The 15,268-nt window shown below is 45.7% G+C and overlaps 1 protein-coding gene across 3 annotated transcripts in view; it reads right to left on the bottom strand.

Moving 5' to 3' along the window:
* The window catches only part of RAD54L2 (RAD54 like 2), a 71,978-nt gene that overhangs the window by 7,235 nt on the left and 49,475 nt on the right, over positions 1-15,268 (bottom strand). For all 3 annotated transcript variants that reach the window (XM_074914622.1, XM_074914620.1, XM_074914621.1), the window contains 17 exons: positions 14,968-15,107; positions 13,236-13,367; positions 12,233-12,465; positions 11,568-11,750; positions 11,167-11,300; positions 9,667-9,863; positions 8,792-9,134; positions 6,910-7,087; positions 6,071-6,322; positions 5,324-5,442; positions 4,930-5,045; positions 3,866-3,965; positions 3,316-3,521; positions 1,845-2,020; positions 876-1,072; positions 568-764; positions 10-99 (listed from right to left, as the gene is read on the bottom strand). In XM_074914622.1, coding sequence (XP_074770723.1) covers positions 10-99; positions 568-764; positions 876-1,072; positions 1,845-2,020; positions 3,316-3,521; positions 3,866-3,965; positions 4,930-5,045; positions 5,324-5,442; positions 6,071-6,322; positions 6,910-7,087; positions 8,792-9,134; positions 9,667-9,863; positions 11,167-11,300; positions 11,568-11,750; positions 12,233-12,465; positions 13,236-13,367; positions 14,968-15,107 — 2,993 coding nt within the window. The remainder of the gene's footprint in view (positions 1-9; positions 100-567; positions 765-875; positions 1,073-1,844; positions 2,021-3,315; positions 3,522-3,865; positions 3,966-4,929; positions 5,046-5,323; positions 5,443-6,070; positions 6,323-6,909; positions 7,088-8,791; positions 9,135-9,666; positions 9,864-11,166; positions 11,301-11,567; positions 11,751-12,232; positions 12,466-13,235; positions 13,368-14,967; positions 15,108-15,268) is intronic.

The raw sequence follows: 15,268 nt of genomic DNA, 5'->3' as shown, positions 1-15,268 counted from the left end.
CAGACTTACCTTTTGTCCCTCGGATGATGTGGATGCTCTCGCCAGCACTGATTCTTGCTTGTACATCAGTGGATGTATTTGTACCCGGAATCACAATATCTGGCAGTGGGGGAAGAAACACAACAGTGACCATGAAATTACATGTCAGTCACAGTCAGAAGTGGAGAGGTGCACCACCAAACCCCTTTGCTTGCAATGCAGTTGTCTCTCCTATGCGCAAACCCTGGGTTTATTTCTGAGCAGCACAGAAAGGCAGCAGAGGCTCCAAGGAAGCAAAAGCCACGCTGCTCTGGCACAGCATCTCCCCTGTCCCAACAAGGACAACTGCTGACAGTACTGCAGGCCCTCTCACCTGGACTTCACTCTCAACAACCCGCCAGGCCCATGCCCCTTACACACCTGCAGGGAAAGTCCTCCAAGTACAGGAGAACCACCCAAATGCAGAGGCAGTATCAGTGGCTGTGATGCCTGTCTGCCCATAGCCCATGAGGGCATCAACAACTCACCCTGATCCTCAATTCACCATGGGCATCACAACTCAACTTACTGGGAGCATCAGCCACTCACCTGTGGTGGTGACAATCTTCTGCACAAAGACACCAGCTCGCTGTAGATAGTTGATGGGGAAGTTGACAGCAGGGTTGGAACTTGAGGTTGATCCAGCACCACCCATGGGGACATGCCGGGGCATCATAGGTATGGGGGTGGATTGAACTGGGCGGACACTTGCCACCGGCTTGTCCTCACCCTTGAGGGCTGGTCGCCTAGTGAGAGAGGAAGAAAAGTGCAGTGACCCCACCGACAGGGCTAAGCGTCCTCTGCCCCCTCATTTCATGTCTACAGCATGGGAAGAAGGGGAAGAGTCAGGTACTCACCAGTTCCTCTGGCTAAAGGCAGGGATGCTCGTCAGACTCTGGTCACTGGCTGGGTAATACTGTGCGTAGGACGGCCGGGTGTAGGGGACGGATGCTCGCTTTTCCTCCTCATAGCTCTTCTTGGCTGCTTTCTTCTCTGCCTTGGTCAGCTTGTGCTCCTTCCGGTCGATCAGCAGTGACTCATGCTGAAAAGGCTCCTGCAACCCCACAGCACTGAGGTTTTGACATCAGCACACCACAAGAGGGAACCAGCATGCCCCAAATGGCAGCCACCTGGTCCCTGCATCAACGCTGTTTCCATCCCAGGCTGGAGCAGGGAAGAGGGGAATTGGGAGACAGAGCTGGTGATGGCACGCGTGGGGCATGCGTGGGGCAACGCTATGGATGTGACCAAGGCTCAGCTTGAAGAGTGACAGTCAGCTAAGCAATCACTCACCATCGCTAAGCCTGCCCAGCCAAGGTCATCGCTTACCACGAGCACAGAGCAAAACCCACGAGCCACAGGCCAGGCTAAAAGCCCAAACGCAGAGCCTGCCGAGTCATCACACAGCCACCAGAGCCCCACGGCACCTGGCCACGGGCCCACTCTGCACCACCACCCTAGCAGTGAAACTTCACAACACAGGCAAGTGCTGGCTGGCTCTGCTTTGTTTTAAAGCCATCCTAAGACAGGAGCTGACAGCAAGCTGGGATATGTCACTGCCACCTTCCCACCCAGCACCAAGTTGAAGAAAGTGGTGCCCGACAACCTGCCCCCAAATCTGTCCAGGACAGACGTGGCTGTAAATGTGTAGAAGATATTGCAGGGAAGGGCAGGGCTCTTAGAGCCCTCTCTAGAGGATTTTTTACCTATTCCTAACAGCACATAGATGTGTCCTTCTTGCCATCACATCCCCATCACAAAGCCAGACTCCTCCAGACCTCCTGCCTGTGCAGTGCTGTACCAGCAACGAAGTAGGTTGGTCTTACCTTGGTGATGAGGTGAGGATACTTGAGACAGGCTAATTGTAGAACTGACTCCTTCATCTTGCTTGGATTGAGGGAGAGCTGAGCAGGGTCAGATTCCTCTTCCACAAAATGCAGCAGGTTCTCCACCTCCCGGCGGGTGAAGTTCAGCACTGGGTTCAGATCATCCACCACCCGATCTGGAAAAGAGAGGGAACGGAGTGAGCAGAGAAGGGAAGAGATAGATACTGCTGCCTGCTGCCCTTCCTTCACTCCTGTCCCAACAGAGCTCCCTCATTGCAATCTGCACAGTCCTAAGAAGCCTTCTGCAAATGTCAGGGCAGGGAAAAAAAAAAATCATCAGCCGTGTTCAGGGATGAGCCTGTTTGACCAAGTCAGGCTGACAAATGCTTGTGCTCCAGACAGCACAGCAATGCAGTGCAGGTCACTGAGCTCCTGGCATGCAGGAACATGAAGCTAGTTAGGGATGGTGTCCCGTCTCACATCGCAAGGCTGAAAACATGCAAGGCCTGGAACAGAACTGCAGGCCACATCAGCATGTGTCCTCTCACAAATCCCACCAAAAAGGCTCAAGTTAATAACCAGGTGCTGAAATTTACGGAACTTTGTTGAGTCAAAAGCTCAGAAGAGCAGTCACAGTCCCTCCCTCACAAGAGCCTGAAAGTTTTCCTTGGATGTTCCTTCCTGCACACAGGGCAAATGGGAGCACATGGAGAAAACATCTATATCAAGGCCCCTCCTGGGCACCAAGCCAGCTGCCAGGGGACTCCACCTCAAGTGCAAGACAGCATGCTGAGCCGATCACGCCAGGCTGCTGCCTCTGGAGTTGGGTTTCGAGACAAAGAAGGATAGAGGCAGCAGAACTCTTTTTGGGTCACCACAACCCTCAGCTGCATTCCCTAGGAGAGCAGCTCGACAGTTGGCGCAAGCCAGCACAAAAGATACTTTTGGTACAAGGGCAGGTCAGAACTGAAATGAATGAATTATTCTTGGCTCCTAAGTAAGCACTATCAGTGAAAGGTATCAATATATATCTTAATGTCACTGTCTTCTCTCTTGCTGCTGGAGAAATGGAAGTACAGAGCTATTTAATAAGTAATGCTCAGTTTAAGACAAGTAATCCCCCAGGCACAGGGGAAAACAGGACGACCACCCCTCAAGTCTCCAGTCTCTTGCAGCAGCCAGGAGAGTAGCAGGGAAGGTAAATGGCACTGCACTGGGCTGGCAGCACAACCCTGCTGCAGGATGCTGTCTCTACAACCCCTACAGCTCTGCCAGGGAATTTCTTATAGGATCTCACATCACTGTCCATTCATAAACATCAAACACAGCCCTAGGATAGTGTCTGTCACTTCTTAGGCTGTCTGGTGTTCAGCCTTATAAAAAAGAAGTTAAAAAAACCACAGAAACAAGACTTAAAGGAGCTAAAAGGCATGAAAGCCAAGAGTGGAGTGCAATGTCCATCCACGCTTACCTGACATGCCCTGCTTGGAGATCTGACGGTCATAGATCTTCTTTTCAAGGGTGTAATCAGAAACCAGTCTGTAAATGTGGCATGGCTTCTTCTGCCCATAGCGGTATACTCGGCACACGGCCTGGGCATCATGGCATGGGTTCCAAGAAGCGTCAAACACCACCACTCTGTTTGCTCCAATGAGGTTGACACCCAAACACCCAGCACTGGAAATAGAAGGTAAATTTCAAATTGCTGCCTTGGCCAATTTTCAAAGCTTCTAGACAGGAACTGCCATCACAGCCAAGAGTCTATGAGGTGTCTATGGAAAGTTCCCTCCAGTCATAAAGGCAACTTCAAACCTGTGTTTGGTTTTGAAGACTGTTGTTAAGTTGTTGCAGAGGACTAAGGCTAAAATCCTACACCCCTAGGGAATTCAGAAGCAGATGGCACTATCATTCCATAGAGTCTTGAGACCATGTTAGAAAGGAAGTTAAGAACTGAAAACCCATATGCATACAGAGCATCAGTGTGAGTCCTCCACTGTGCCTTTCTGCTCCAGCCAGCTTACCGTGTGGACAAAAGGAAGAGCCAAACAGAGGTGTTGCTGGGGTCATTGAACTGGTTAATCAGTCGTTCCCTTTCTGAGGCAGAGGTGCTGCCATCCAGTCCTGAGAAGGAAATTAAGGACACATTTAAAAGCTCGGTATATTTGCGGGAATTCCATCAGAACAAAACCACTTCCCAAACACTGAACTTTGGCACTGGTTCCCAATCAATTCTAGGTCTTCCTCAACTCATGCGCTCCAGGACCCCAGCTGGACCACTCTGTACCTAATTTGCCCAGCCAGGTTGGGATATTTTCAGCTAAAAGATCAAGCAAAACATTACTCGAGCTTGGCAAGGCCAAGACTGGAAGTGCTATAGTACACCTAGCCCATTAAGGCTCCACATTAGGCAAGACAGACAGCAAGCCAGAGCAGCAGGGATTAAGGTCTCACATATGCTGGAAGCTCGAGGAACCAAGAGAAAGAATAGACTGGATCTAAGCACAGAGAATACTGGTCTAAAGGAGTGCAGGAGGGTGTCACATCTCTGTTCCTGTGCAGCAGCTTGCTTCTGGCAGCTCTGCAAAAATCAGAACACCATACCTACTGCTCCTCTCAGTTCTGGCCTGTAAAGTAGCCACACAAAGCAACAATCCATGCCAGAACAAGACTTAAAGTGTGGAAGAAGGGAGGAGGAATTCACAGTCCCAAGCTAGTGAAAGCGTTCAACAGTGATTCTGGTTTGGGAAGCAAGATCTAGAAAACAGCCAACAGGAAGCAAAAAGTATCTTTTACAACTTAAGAAAGCACTAGTCTGTGAGACATTAAAGATATCTAACATCTTCTGAGTAAGTTGTCAAAAAGAGGATTTAGAAATATCAGTTAGTTGCTATCAAACTGACACTGTCTTCCCAAGCAACTAAAGTAAGAACAATCTGAAAGAGACCTCTTCAGAAGAGTGCTTCGGAAGAGCATTTTCACACCCAGGGACAACTACAAGAAGATGGCGGGTCACTTTCAGGAATTAGTCCATCTCAGAGGATCAAACAGTGTCACACCAAAAGAGAGGAAGATTGGCTGCACTCACTGTAATAGTTGATATTTCGGACCCAGTTGTGAACTCCTCCATCTGAGCCTGCAGGACTCGGCATTGCTCTCTCTGCCAAAAACTCTTCAATGACGGATAACGTGGACAAGCTCTGGCTGCAAAACCAAGATTTCTGTTCAGGAGAAATCCCCCACAGTAGCAAAAGTGGAGCATTAGAACTCTTCCCAAACCATGACAGAACGGAGGGTTGTCAAACCCTGCTTGTGGCAGCACACCTCTCACTAGTAAACTTGATAGTGGCAGAGGTATAAAATCCGTGGAGGAAAACCAGGATCTAATACAACAAAGGAGAAAAGAGGAACTGCCACACCACTCACCCTGTGTAACAACCTCCTTTAGTGACTGTAGGATCAGCTGTTAATACTTTGCTTACCTGAAGACCAAGATCTTGTCTCCAAGCTTCACACTTTCCTCAATTAGGTGGAAGAGTAACACCATCTTGGGTGAGTTCTCCAAGACTCCCGTCTGGTAATTACACAAGATGTCTTTGGCCTACCGAGAAACGGGAGACTATTACAGGTGGAGTTGCTCATTCCCTGTTTAGTTCAACAATCCTGTCTCAAGGTGAGAGAAATAAGTCAATGCAGAGAGGTTATATACATCCAGCCAGGTCGAGGTGACAACGTTACTCCCAACTACTGCTGCTACCTCCCATTCCAGAAGCTCCAAATGACAAGCTTCTTGTAGTAAGGATGAACGAGCATTCTCTTAACCTCTCATGACTCTCTACTTTATCTCAAGACCTTTCCTCTAGCCCACTAGATTTACTACCATCTTATCTAGATTAAACTTACACTCTAACACCTTTTTCAGAATAACAAAGTCCACAGACTTTTTGGTCAGATGAAAACAATGGTATAAAAGAGTGCTGCCTGCACTCCTGCTTCATCAGAGTCCCAAAAACCCTACCTGCACCATGCAGACATGCTTATCAAGATGCTCTGTGGTAGAGAAAATGTAACAGAAATCTCCAACTCTTAAACAGTAGAGTCTTTTTTTTTTTCCCCCTCTACTTCAGAAAACTGTCTTAACAAAAAGAGGTACAGTCTTTCAGAGTAAGTATCTAGCCTATGCTTATCATAACCCTCCAGATGAAGAGTTTTCCTGCAGTGGTACTCACCCACTCGTAAGTAACGACCTGATTTGCTCTCTCCTGAAAAGGGTTGAAACCAACGCTCTGAAGGAACTTGCTATTGGTAGCTTCTCCAACTGGTGATGCCAATGCATTACTTTCTGTTTTGACTTTAATTCCCTGAGGCTGGCAACGGGAATTAGTACTTGCTGTGCCAAGGTCATCCACATCCAAATCCTGCTCATTTGCCAGATTCTCCTTTTGCAGAGCTTCATACAGCACATCTGGATGGTTCCAGATCTGAAGGGGTAAGAAGAGAAAGTGGTTAGGTCTGAGTTGCCTACTGCTAGTCAGTGACTGTGGACTGAAAATTCCCACAGCTATTCAAAGGAAAGAACTAATACTTTGATCTTCTCCTCACCATCTCCACATGGAACTATAAGGCACTGCAGGGAAAACCAGTCTGACGGCATTAAGGTAGTGAAAACAGAAAACATGACTCTACCATAACACAGGGTATAAACCATCTTAACCAAGGCTCTTCTGACTTTAAAACTGCCAAATTATTTAATTGAGAACAAAACAGAAGGCCATTGTGCACCCATACAGCACAAATGCAGAGGAAGCTGCTTGTTAAATGGTTAAGGTATCAGCCCAGTACTGGTTCAGCTGAAGGCAGCAGGTTTCTTGCACAAATCTGAGAAAGACATTTAACATCCCTGCATCCCAGTTCTGGACACAGGGATAACAATTCTGCCAGACCATTGCAGAGCACTCTGAAGACAGATGTGCCTGGCCAACCATGCTTTTATCTCCTGTTTTGACTTATATTCCTGTCTCTCCCTTACATACTAGAATATTTCTTTACATCTCCTGACAAAACCTACCTTACAACAGACACAGAAAGCTTTGAGTGGGTTCAGTCCCAGCCAGCCACTGTTGCCTGCATCTCGGAACCGGTTCATGAACTCCGTATAAAGGGCCCGCTGGATCTTTGATAGACGTACCAAAATGACGTGTTCTTCCTTAGATGGGAGCTGAACCTTCAGCACATTGTGGCCTCGCCTGTGGAGAAAATAAAGAAAGAGAGATAAATAGAGGGAAGGGAATTTCCCAGTCTGATCTCTCTGTGGCTGCCTGTAGGGTAAGATTTTGACTTCTTGCCCACCCAGTTGCAGGGAGAAAGACCTTTAGTTGTATGCTTCTCTACTGCATGACACTTCTGAGATACTCTCCCTGCAGCCAAATACCAACTGTAAGCACAATTACAGAGACCTCAAATGTTACAACCTTCTAGCATAGGTTACAGTGTTAAGAGGGTGATCAAAGTCCTGTTTTCCATAGCAGATGAAAAACAGAAATAAGACTTAAGATCTTTCTTTAGCTCTGCCAATGACTAAGACAGTCCATCCAAATCACTGGTCCAGCAGCTTAGAACCTTTATCTGAGAAACAAAGCTGATGTGTTTCCAGAGTGGTGGAGACACTGTCACTTTTCATAAGTGAGGACTGATGAAAGACTTTCAGACCCTCAGGTAGAAGATGTCAAAAAGTACACATCCAAATTAACTATTAGGACATCAAGATAAATCTGAGGTCACTCTGGTGCAGTTAGAGGTGTTGTTTTCCATTATTAGAGCTTGTGGTACCAAACCAAACCAACTTTACTTCTACCCTCAAAGGCAAAACAGCCATAAGGATCACTTTGCTGTTGACAGATTAACCAAGACAGAGATTCTGAGAGAAATACGGAGCTGGTAACCTATGAACCTCCTCTGTGGTCTTCTCTGTATGCTTAAGATCCTCCCACAAAGAGAAATTAAAGTGCCTGTTTAAAACTCAAGCCTAAGAAGCTGCATTGATGGGCTGAGGACAATTGTATGAGATTCAACAAGGCTAAGTGTTGGGTCCTGCACTCGGGTCACAACCACCCCACCAACACTAAAGGCTTGGGGAAGAGTGTCTGGAAAGCTGCCCAGCAGAAAAGGACCTGGAGGTGTTGGTCAGCAGCTGGCTGAATATGAACCAGCAGTGTGCACAGACGGCCAAGAAAGCCAATAGCATCCTGTCTTGTATCAGAAATAGTGTGGCCAGTAGGACCAGGGAAGGGATCGTCCCCCCGTACTCAGCACTGGTGATGCTGCACCTCAGATACTGCGTTCAGTTTTGGGCCTCTCACTACAACACAGACATTGAGGTGCTGGAGCATATCCAGAGAAGGACAATGAAGCTGGTGAAGGGTCTAGAGCAGAAGTCCTGTAAGCAGCGGCTGAGGGAACTGGCACTGTTTAATCTGCAGAAAAGGAAGCTGAGGGGAGACCTTACCACTCTCCACAACTACCTGAAAGGAAGTTGTAGTGAAGCTGGCGTTGGTCTCTCTTGCTGGATAACAAGTGATAGGACAAGAGGAAATGGCCTCAGGTGGCACCAGGGGAGGTTTAGATTGGATATTAGGAACAATTTCTTCACCGAAAGGGTTGTCAAACATTGGAACAGGCTACCAGGGTAGTGTTGAGTCCCCACCCCTGCAGGTATTTAAAAGATGTGTAGTTGTGGCACTAAGGAACGTGCTTTAGTGGTGGGCTTGGCAGCATTAGGTTAATGGTTGGACTCAACAATCTTAAGGGTCTTTTCCAACATAAATGATTTTACGATTCTATAAGGCAGCATGATTAGCTGTACTGCGTAAACTCAGCAAATAAGCAGACTAATCTGGGATGAAGGAGCTGTTTGCATGGACTACACCATTAAGAACTCATTGTGGACTCACCGCTGCACAAAGCCTTCCAGCAGGCTATGCAGGACATGACTGCGATACCTCATGAGACGGACATCTTGAGGGGTGCTGTCAATACACTGCCCGTTCAGGATGGGGCGCTCAAACATGTTGCTGAATTCCTGCCGTGAACCTAGAAAGTCAGGTCGGACGAAGTCTACCATGCACCAATACTCAATGAGGTTGTTCTGGAGCGGATAGCCAGTCAGCACTACCCGCCGGCGGGAGCGGATGTTCTTCAGGGCCTGTGAAGTGCTGGCATGACAGTTCTTTATCCTGTGCCCCTCATCACAAATAACCACATCTGGGCCAGGGCGAGACAAAGCCTTCTCAATCCCTGAGGACAAGAAATGTTAAGTGTCAGTTAGAGATGAGTAAGACAAAGTTCTAGTTTTATAGGGTCACAAACTTCCCAAAAACATAGACAGTTCTGAAAGACAAAAAACCTCTCAGTATTCATGGGTAGCAAAGAGCAAGGCTGATTCAGGAAATAAAATGTGACTAGACACTAGCTCCAATTTAGCATAATGTGGTAATGACCAGACATGACTGTCCATTGATTTCTGCTCAATGACCTGAATTGCATCAAGTTGGGTGTCTTGCATCACATCAGACTGGCAAATCTCACCCAGACAAATCCCCGAGTTCATTGTACTGCCTTCCATGCTTACTTGCAGCTACTACAAGAAATGAAAGAATCAACCAAAGCTCCACAACCTTCTGCCTCCAAAGACACAATCCTGCCCAGCAAAGTTTGATCATGGCAGGGATGCTAAAAGCAAGTTATAGGTTGTTTCCCTGTGTTGCCAGAGTTGATATCCAGCTGGACAACTGGATCACACTCTCTCTCTCAAGGACTGGCCTCCCACCTTTCAGCAGCTCTTGCTGCCTGTCTTCCTCATCTAAGTCAATAATGACAGGGACAGCTTGTTTCTTTGTTTTCTTCTTCCTGCCAGTGGCAAAGGACTTCTTCAGTGAGAGGAGACGGTACATCTCATATCCCATCAGCAGCACACCACCTTCTATCACCCAGTCATTCACCACCTTTGCACGTGCAGCTGTTGTCCTGCAAAGCAAGCAAACAAATAAACAAACCAACCAAATAAACTGTAAGCTTTCTCTCCAGTTTCAGTTTGAACCACTGGATTGGAGTCTGATTAGAAAAAAGACCCATTCAATTAATTGAAATACTTTCTCACATCAAACCAAGCAGAGGAATACAATGAAGTTTCTTTAGGAGACAACATGGTACAGAAGAAAAGAAAAAAACCCTTTTATGTGCCACAGGTAACAGGGTTACGATTGACAAATCCTTACAGGAACTGAGCTATAGAAGTTTGTCATGTACAAAAGCATATCAAACTTGAGAATATCCTTTTTAAAGAGCTGTTGAGGAGACTGCCTCTGCAAAAACCATTTTCAGAACAAGCTGCTAATGTGCGTGGTTGTAATCGTCTAGTCGTTTATCCCTTGTTGTTGTCTCTTCCAATGCTACCATCCCTCAGTTATTCCTTCCCTGCTAGCCTGCTCAGAATTGGTTCAGATCTAGACACTGTCCTCACTCAATCCTCCCAGAGGACATCAGATCTCATCCAATAGTAAACACATGGCTGGAGTAGCATCAGTAGATTCAAAGTACTCTCCAGCCAGAAGACGAAGACCTCAGCAGATGAACATATGAACATAGCTGATGAACTGAGAGCTCCCTAGGATCAGTACACTGTCCTGACCCATGCAAGAAAAATGAGCCAGAAAGAAGAAGAGATCCACAAGCCAGGAATACACTCTACACCAGGCTGTAACTGCAATCACTGATCTCTCCTTTCTGGACAAGGAGGCTTTGTATAACTTGCCAGAATCCCTCAAGGACAACACAATTCACAGAAAGTCACAGTTCAGGTAGAGGAATCCTTAAGTGTGTGAAAAATCTTGGGGAAAAAAACCCAACTCATATTTAAAATATAAGCAACATGTTTTAGAGGAGGCACATGTCTTGGGAATCCCAGGACTCTGACAGGACTAGCAGTGTACCACCAGAAACAAACCACAGCACTTCTGCTCCTCTCTGCAGAAGTAGCTGTCTCTGCAACTGGGTTCCTGATCTCAGCATACACAGAAGAAGAGAAAGGCACCTTAGCAGTGTGAGAAGGAAGTAAAAGATCCTAGTATTGAATGAAAGAGACAATAAATCTCTCACAGATACCAAAATCATCCCCTCAAGATGGCATCCACAACAAACACACAGTGGGAAAGATCTGGGAGTTGAGGGCACAGAATTAGCCCAAACTAAACAGTCTGCAACAGCAATTCTCATGACAGTTCTGTAAGATGCAGTCCAAGAGCTCAAAAGGGATTCTAATAGCACCTACTTGTGTTCGTCATTCAGGATGTGGACTTTGAAGGTGCGAGGCTGGACCTCTTTGGAGTCATAATCAGCAGGAAGGTTTTCAGGTGCTGGGAGCCACATGTTGAATTCTGCTAGCCAGTTTTGGAGTGTATTCACCTGAAAAAGTTAGCCATGGAAGGATTAAAGTCCCCACTCCTGATTTTAAGAAAAAAAATGAGAATAGGGAATGACACCCAGCCATGCCCAGACAGAAGGAGCAGACTACAGCATGCAAACTCAGGGACGCAGGGAATGAAAGAGAGAGAAGAACAGCAAGGGTTTGATAAAGCTTCATGTGAGACAGGACACTAATCAATCTTCTCTACACAAAGAAAGAAGTAGTGCAAGGAAGCCCCTCAGCCAGCCCCTCACGTGGCTACTTACAGGTACAATGGCAAGAACAGTCTTTGCTTCCGTGTGGCGGAAAAGTACATCCAAGAAAGAGATGACCTGTATGGTCTTGCCCAGGCCCATGCTATGTGCTAAAATACACCCAAACCCACTGCTGGTTTTAAATCTCTCCAAGGACTCGACCAAGTTGTCATACAGGAATCGGATTCCACCAATCTAGACAGAAACGCAGAAAAAGTGGTGGGAGAACAAAACCAAGATGGGTATGAACTTACAGAGCAGTAAGCACATTAGAATTGCATAACTGTGAAAATAAAGGGGTTGTTTCAAGTTTACTACAGTAATCGAGGGAAGGCTCAGAACATCAGTGTTTTTAGATACTTATAAAACTTCCTGAAAATATACTAATAAATCAAAATTCATTTGAAGACAGAGAATCTGAATTGGGGTTGATTAGTTTGTTTATAAATATAATTTTATTTTTAAAACGTTCATCTAAATATGCAAAAGTCTGATGATAACAACAGCCAAAATTATACCTAGCCCTGGCCTTCCTTTAACTTGTCCTTATCATTTGACTGTCCATGACAGCCACCACCACAACCAAACTGGTCACAGAGCTCACCAAAGAACTTCTGCTGAGACTACAAGACCGGTTTGCCTGAATTCATTGCATTTTCAAGGTTAACAGAGCCTACCTGATGAGGTTTTACTGCATGTGCAAGCTGGGGAGCCAGGAAAATGTCCTCCTCATTTGGTGGATGATTGATGTTGACAATGACTTGCCCCAGAGCATCTGACTGATTTAAGGCATCATTCACATGAGAGCCACTGCTCTCTTCACTGCCATCCTCCTCCCCTTCATTGCCAGAGTCACTACTGTCCACAATTTGGAGGGCATCATCCTCTCCTGAACTCAGCTCAATCACTTCTATAAAGTAACCAAAACAAGAGAGAATAAGGGCAAAGGTTAACTTGACATCAGAGTTTATCATGCATGGAAAAAAATCATATCAAGAAAATAAGGCTACTCCCCTTTTGCAATTCTACACTGGCCTAATGGCCTATTCTGATCAAGCAAGCACAACAGAGGCACACAACAGGCCCCTCAGACCAGTATATAAAAGCATGAGTTTTCCTGAGTTTCCCTGTGTTTCAGAGAACATTAATTTGGGCTGATTCAAACAGAACATGAGACAGTTTCTGTAAGCATTTTATGTTCTCCTCCGTATGTCCTCTTAATTCCCAAACCCAGACATGCATGTTATCTGTTCATACAATGTCTAAGGACCACCAAGGAAATCAGGAGGAAGTACTCTGCCAGTTTTGGTATAAAGGAGTCAGGTTAGATCCATTTGGGGCAAGTGACATAAAACCCACTTTCAGTTGCAGATCTGAATATTTAGATGTTCCTTTTATACAAAGCAGATCATGTAAGCATTCATCATCAGAGCACTTAGCAAAACTAAGTGCATTTATAAAGTAGAAATAATCACTTAGAAATAAAGTTTGCAAGAGTGCCTGACTGGCCATTTTATGTATGTTAGTTTAGGACTCAAAGGCCAGAACTGTAGACCAACAGGTCTACAAAAATCTGAAGTGATTCACTACTGGAACATCTGACTAGATGGGAACAGGAGACTTGGGGCTAAATAAACAGCAAATTGTGAGAAGACCAGGCTGAGGCAATTGGTCACTTACCATCTTTAATGCTATTTTTTCCTTTAGCATCATCTTCACTGCCACTGCTGGTACTATCTAGGCAGATCACTTCCTCAGCCAGGACCTGAGGGGGGAGCTGGGTAGCCTCTGCTGTTCTGAAAACGATGTCCTCTACAAACATAAATTACAAACAATAAGTAATTCATAATAATGGGGAAGGAGACAAAACTGTTCAAAAACCAGACAGTATTTCCTTCCACTTTTGCTCCAATAACTTAGTCCTGGAATTTTCCATAACAGACTCTCACTGTCTACAATACTGCTATGACTCAGCTTCCTGGGTCACAATCTCCTCCTTCCTCAATATGCCGAAACAATAGCCCATTGCTGATGGCACCCTCTCCATTGCATGCCCTGGCTGGGGCACACTGACCACGCAACATGCTAAAGCCTCTCTTTTTTTTTTTGGCTCTCAGAATTAAAAGCTGGTTTTCACCCAGCAGAGAAAGTAACAACTGCTGAAGGGATGATAACTGCCCTTTATTAGTAAGGACACTGTAATAATTATATCCCACATACCATAAACAACGTTTGCTGATCAAGACCATTTGTTTGTATGTTTAAGCATTGCCATGTGGGGAGAAAGGCTAGCTAACAGGGCCAAATAAGCACCGCTGCAGTGACTCAGCCAGCAACGGCGTTCTTCCAGGGCTACAACCTGCTCTGCAACAGTTAGAGTGCTTTAAATAGCTCTTACTCCTTCCCCCCCCCTCCCCATGTAAAAATGTTTTGAACACTTGCACTTAAGGGAGAATATACATTTTCTCAAGAGGCAAAGTCAACTCAAGAACTCCTTACTCCCAACACCTTCCAACTGCACTTCTCTGCCCTTTACACCAGTCTGAGAGGCTGTGCTATAAATTAGATCAGTGAAATGATCTGGGTTAGAAGACAATGCAAGATGACATATTGATCAAAAGACAAGGGTGATGCTGAACCATTTATACCGCCTACTATTTCACTGCTTGCTAAAACATGCAGAAAGGACAAGGTTACATCATGAACATATGTACACCCAGTCTATTGCTCCAATACCCCTAGAACTAGACCCATGCATTACCAACCAGACCATTCACAGTACCAATATGATCTGAACCAAGGACATGGCATTTCTGTCAAGTACATTGCTTTAAGCTTCCATACTGTTGAAAAGACAAGAGAGAGACCTGTTCCAGCATCCTGCTTACACACAATCAACTTGTCAAAATATCTTAACAAAAGTTACCTGGTACCTTTACCATACAGCCACAGCATCTTGACTCAGAACTAGCTCAGAAGTGGAACTGACTACATTGAACTAAAAGGGGTTTGGAACTGTTGTTTCAAGAGTTTACACTTGGAAGTCCAAGTGCAGCACAGAATCACAGAATGATTTGGGTTGGAAGGGACCTTTAAAGCTTATCTAGTCCAACCCCTCTGCAATGAGCAGGGACATCTTCAACTAGATCAGGTTGCCCAAAGCCTCATCCAACCCGACCTTGAATGTTTCCAGGGATGGGGCATCTGCCACCTCTCTGGGCAACCTGTGTCAGTGTTTCACCACCCTCAGCATAAAAAATTTCTTCCTTATATCTAGTCTGAATCTACCTTCTTTTAGTTTAAAACCATTACCCCTTGTCCTATCATGGACAAGCATAGCATTACCTTCTTCTTCATCCAGCTTCTATCCTTAAAAAAAATATTGCTTCAGGTGGCATCTCTCACTGCTTACCAGGAAGAAACTCTAGGGGTACGGTTGGTATAGTGGCTGGATAATCCTTCCGCTGCTGCTCTAGCCGTTTCCTTCTCTCCAACTCTTCCTGCTGGGCTGCTTTTGTCACAGCTTCCAGTTGGTCTTCACGCAACAGCTTTCTGAACACAGGAGCAAAGAGAGAAACATGATTTGGTTACATTCGGAACAATTTCTTCCAAAAATTTGAATGGCTGTACAGCTGGCTCAAAAGATGATTGACAAGCTCCAGGTAGCTTGTCAGATACACAGGGTAGAAACATCATCATCAAAAGCTACAAAT

The sequence above is a fragment of the Athene noctua genome, chromosome 10 (assembly GCF_965140245.1).
Source record: "Athene noctua chromosome 10, bAthNoc1.hap1.1, whole genome shotgun sequence".
NCBI classification, from domain to species: domain Eukaryota; kingdom Metazoa; phylum Chordata; class Aves; order Strigiformes; family Strigidae; genus Athene; species Athene noctua.
This window is presented reverse-complemented; position numbering and strand designations above follow the sequence as displayed.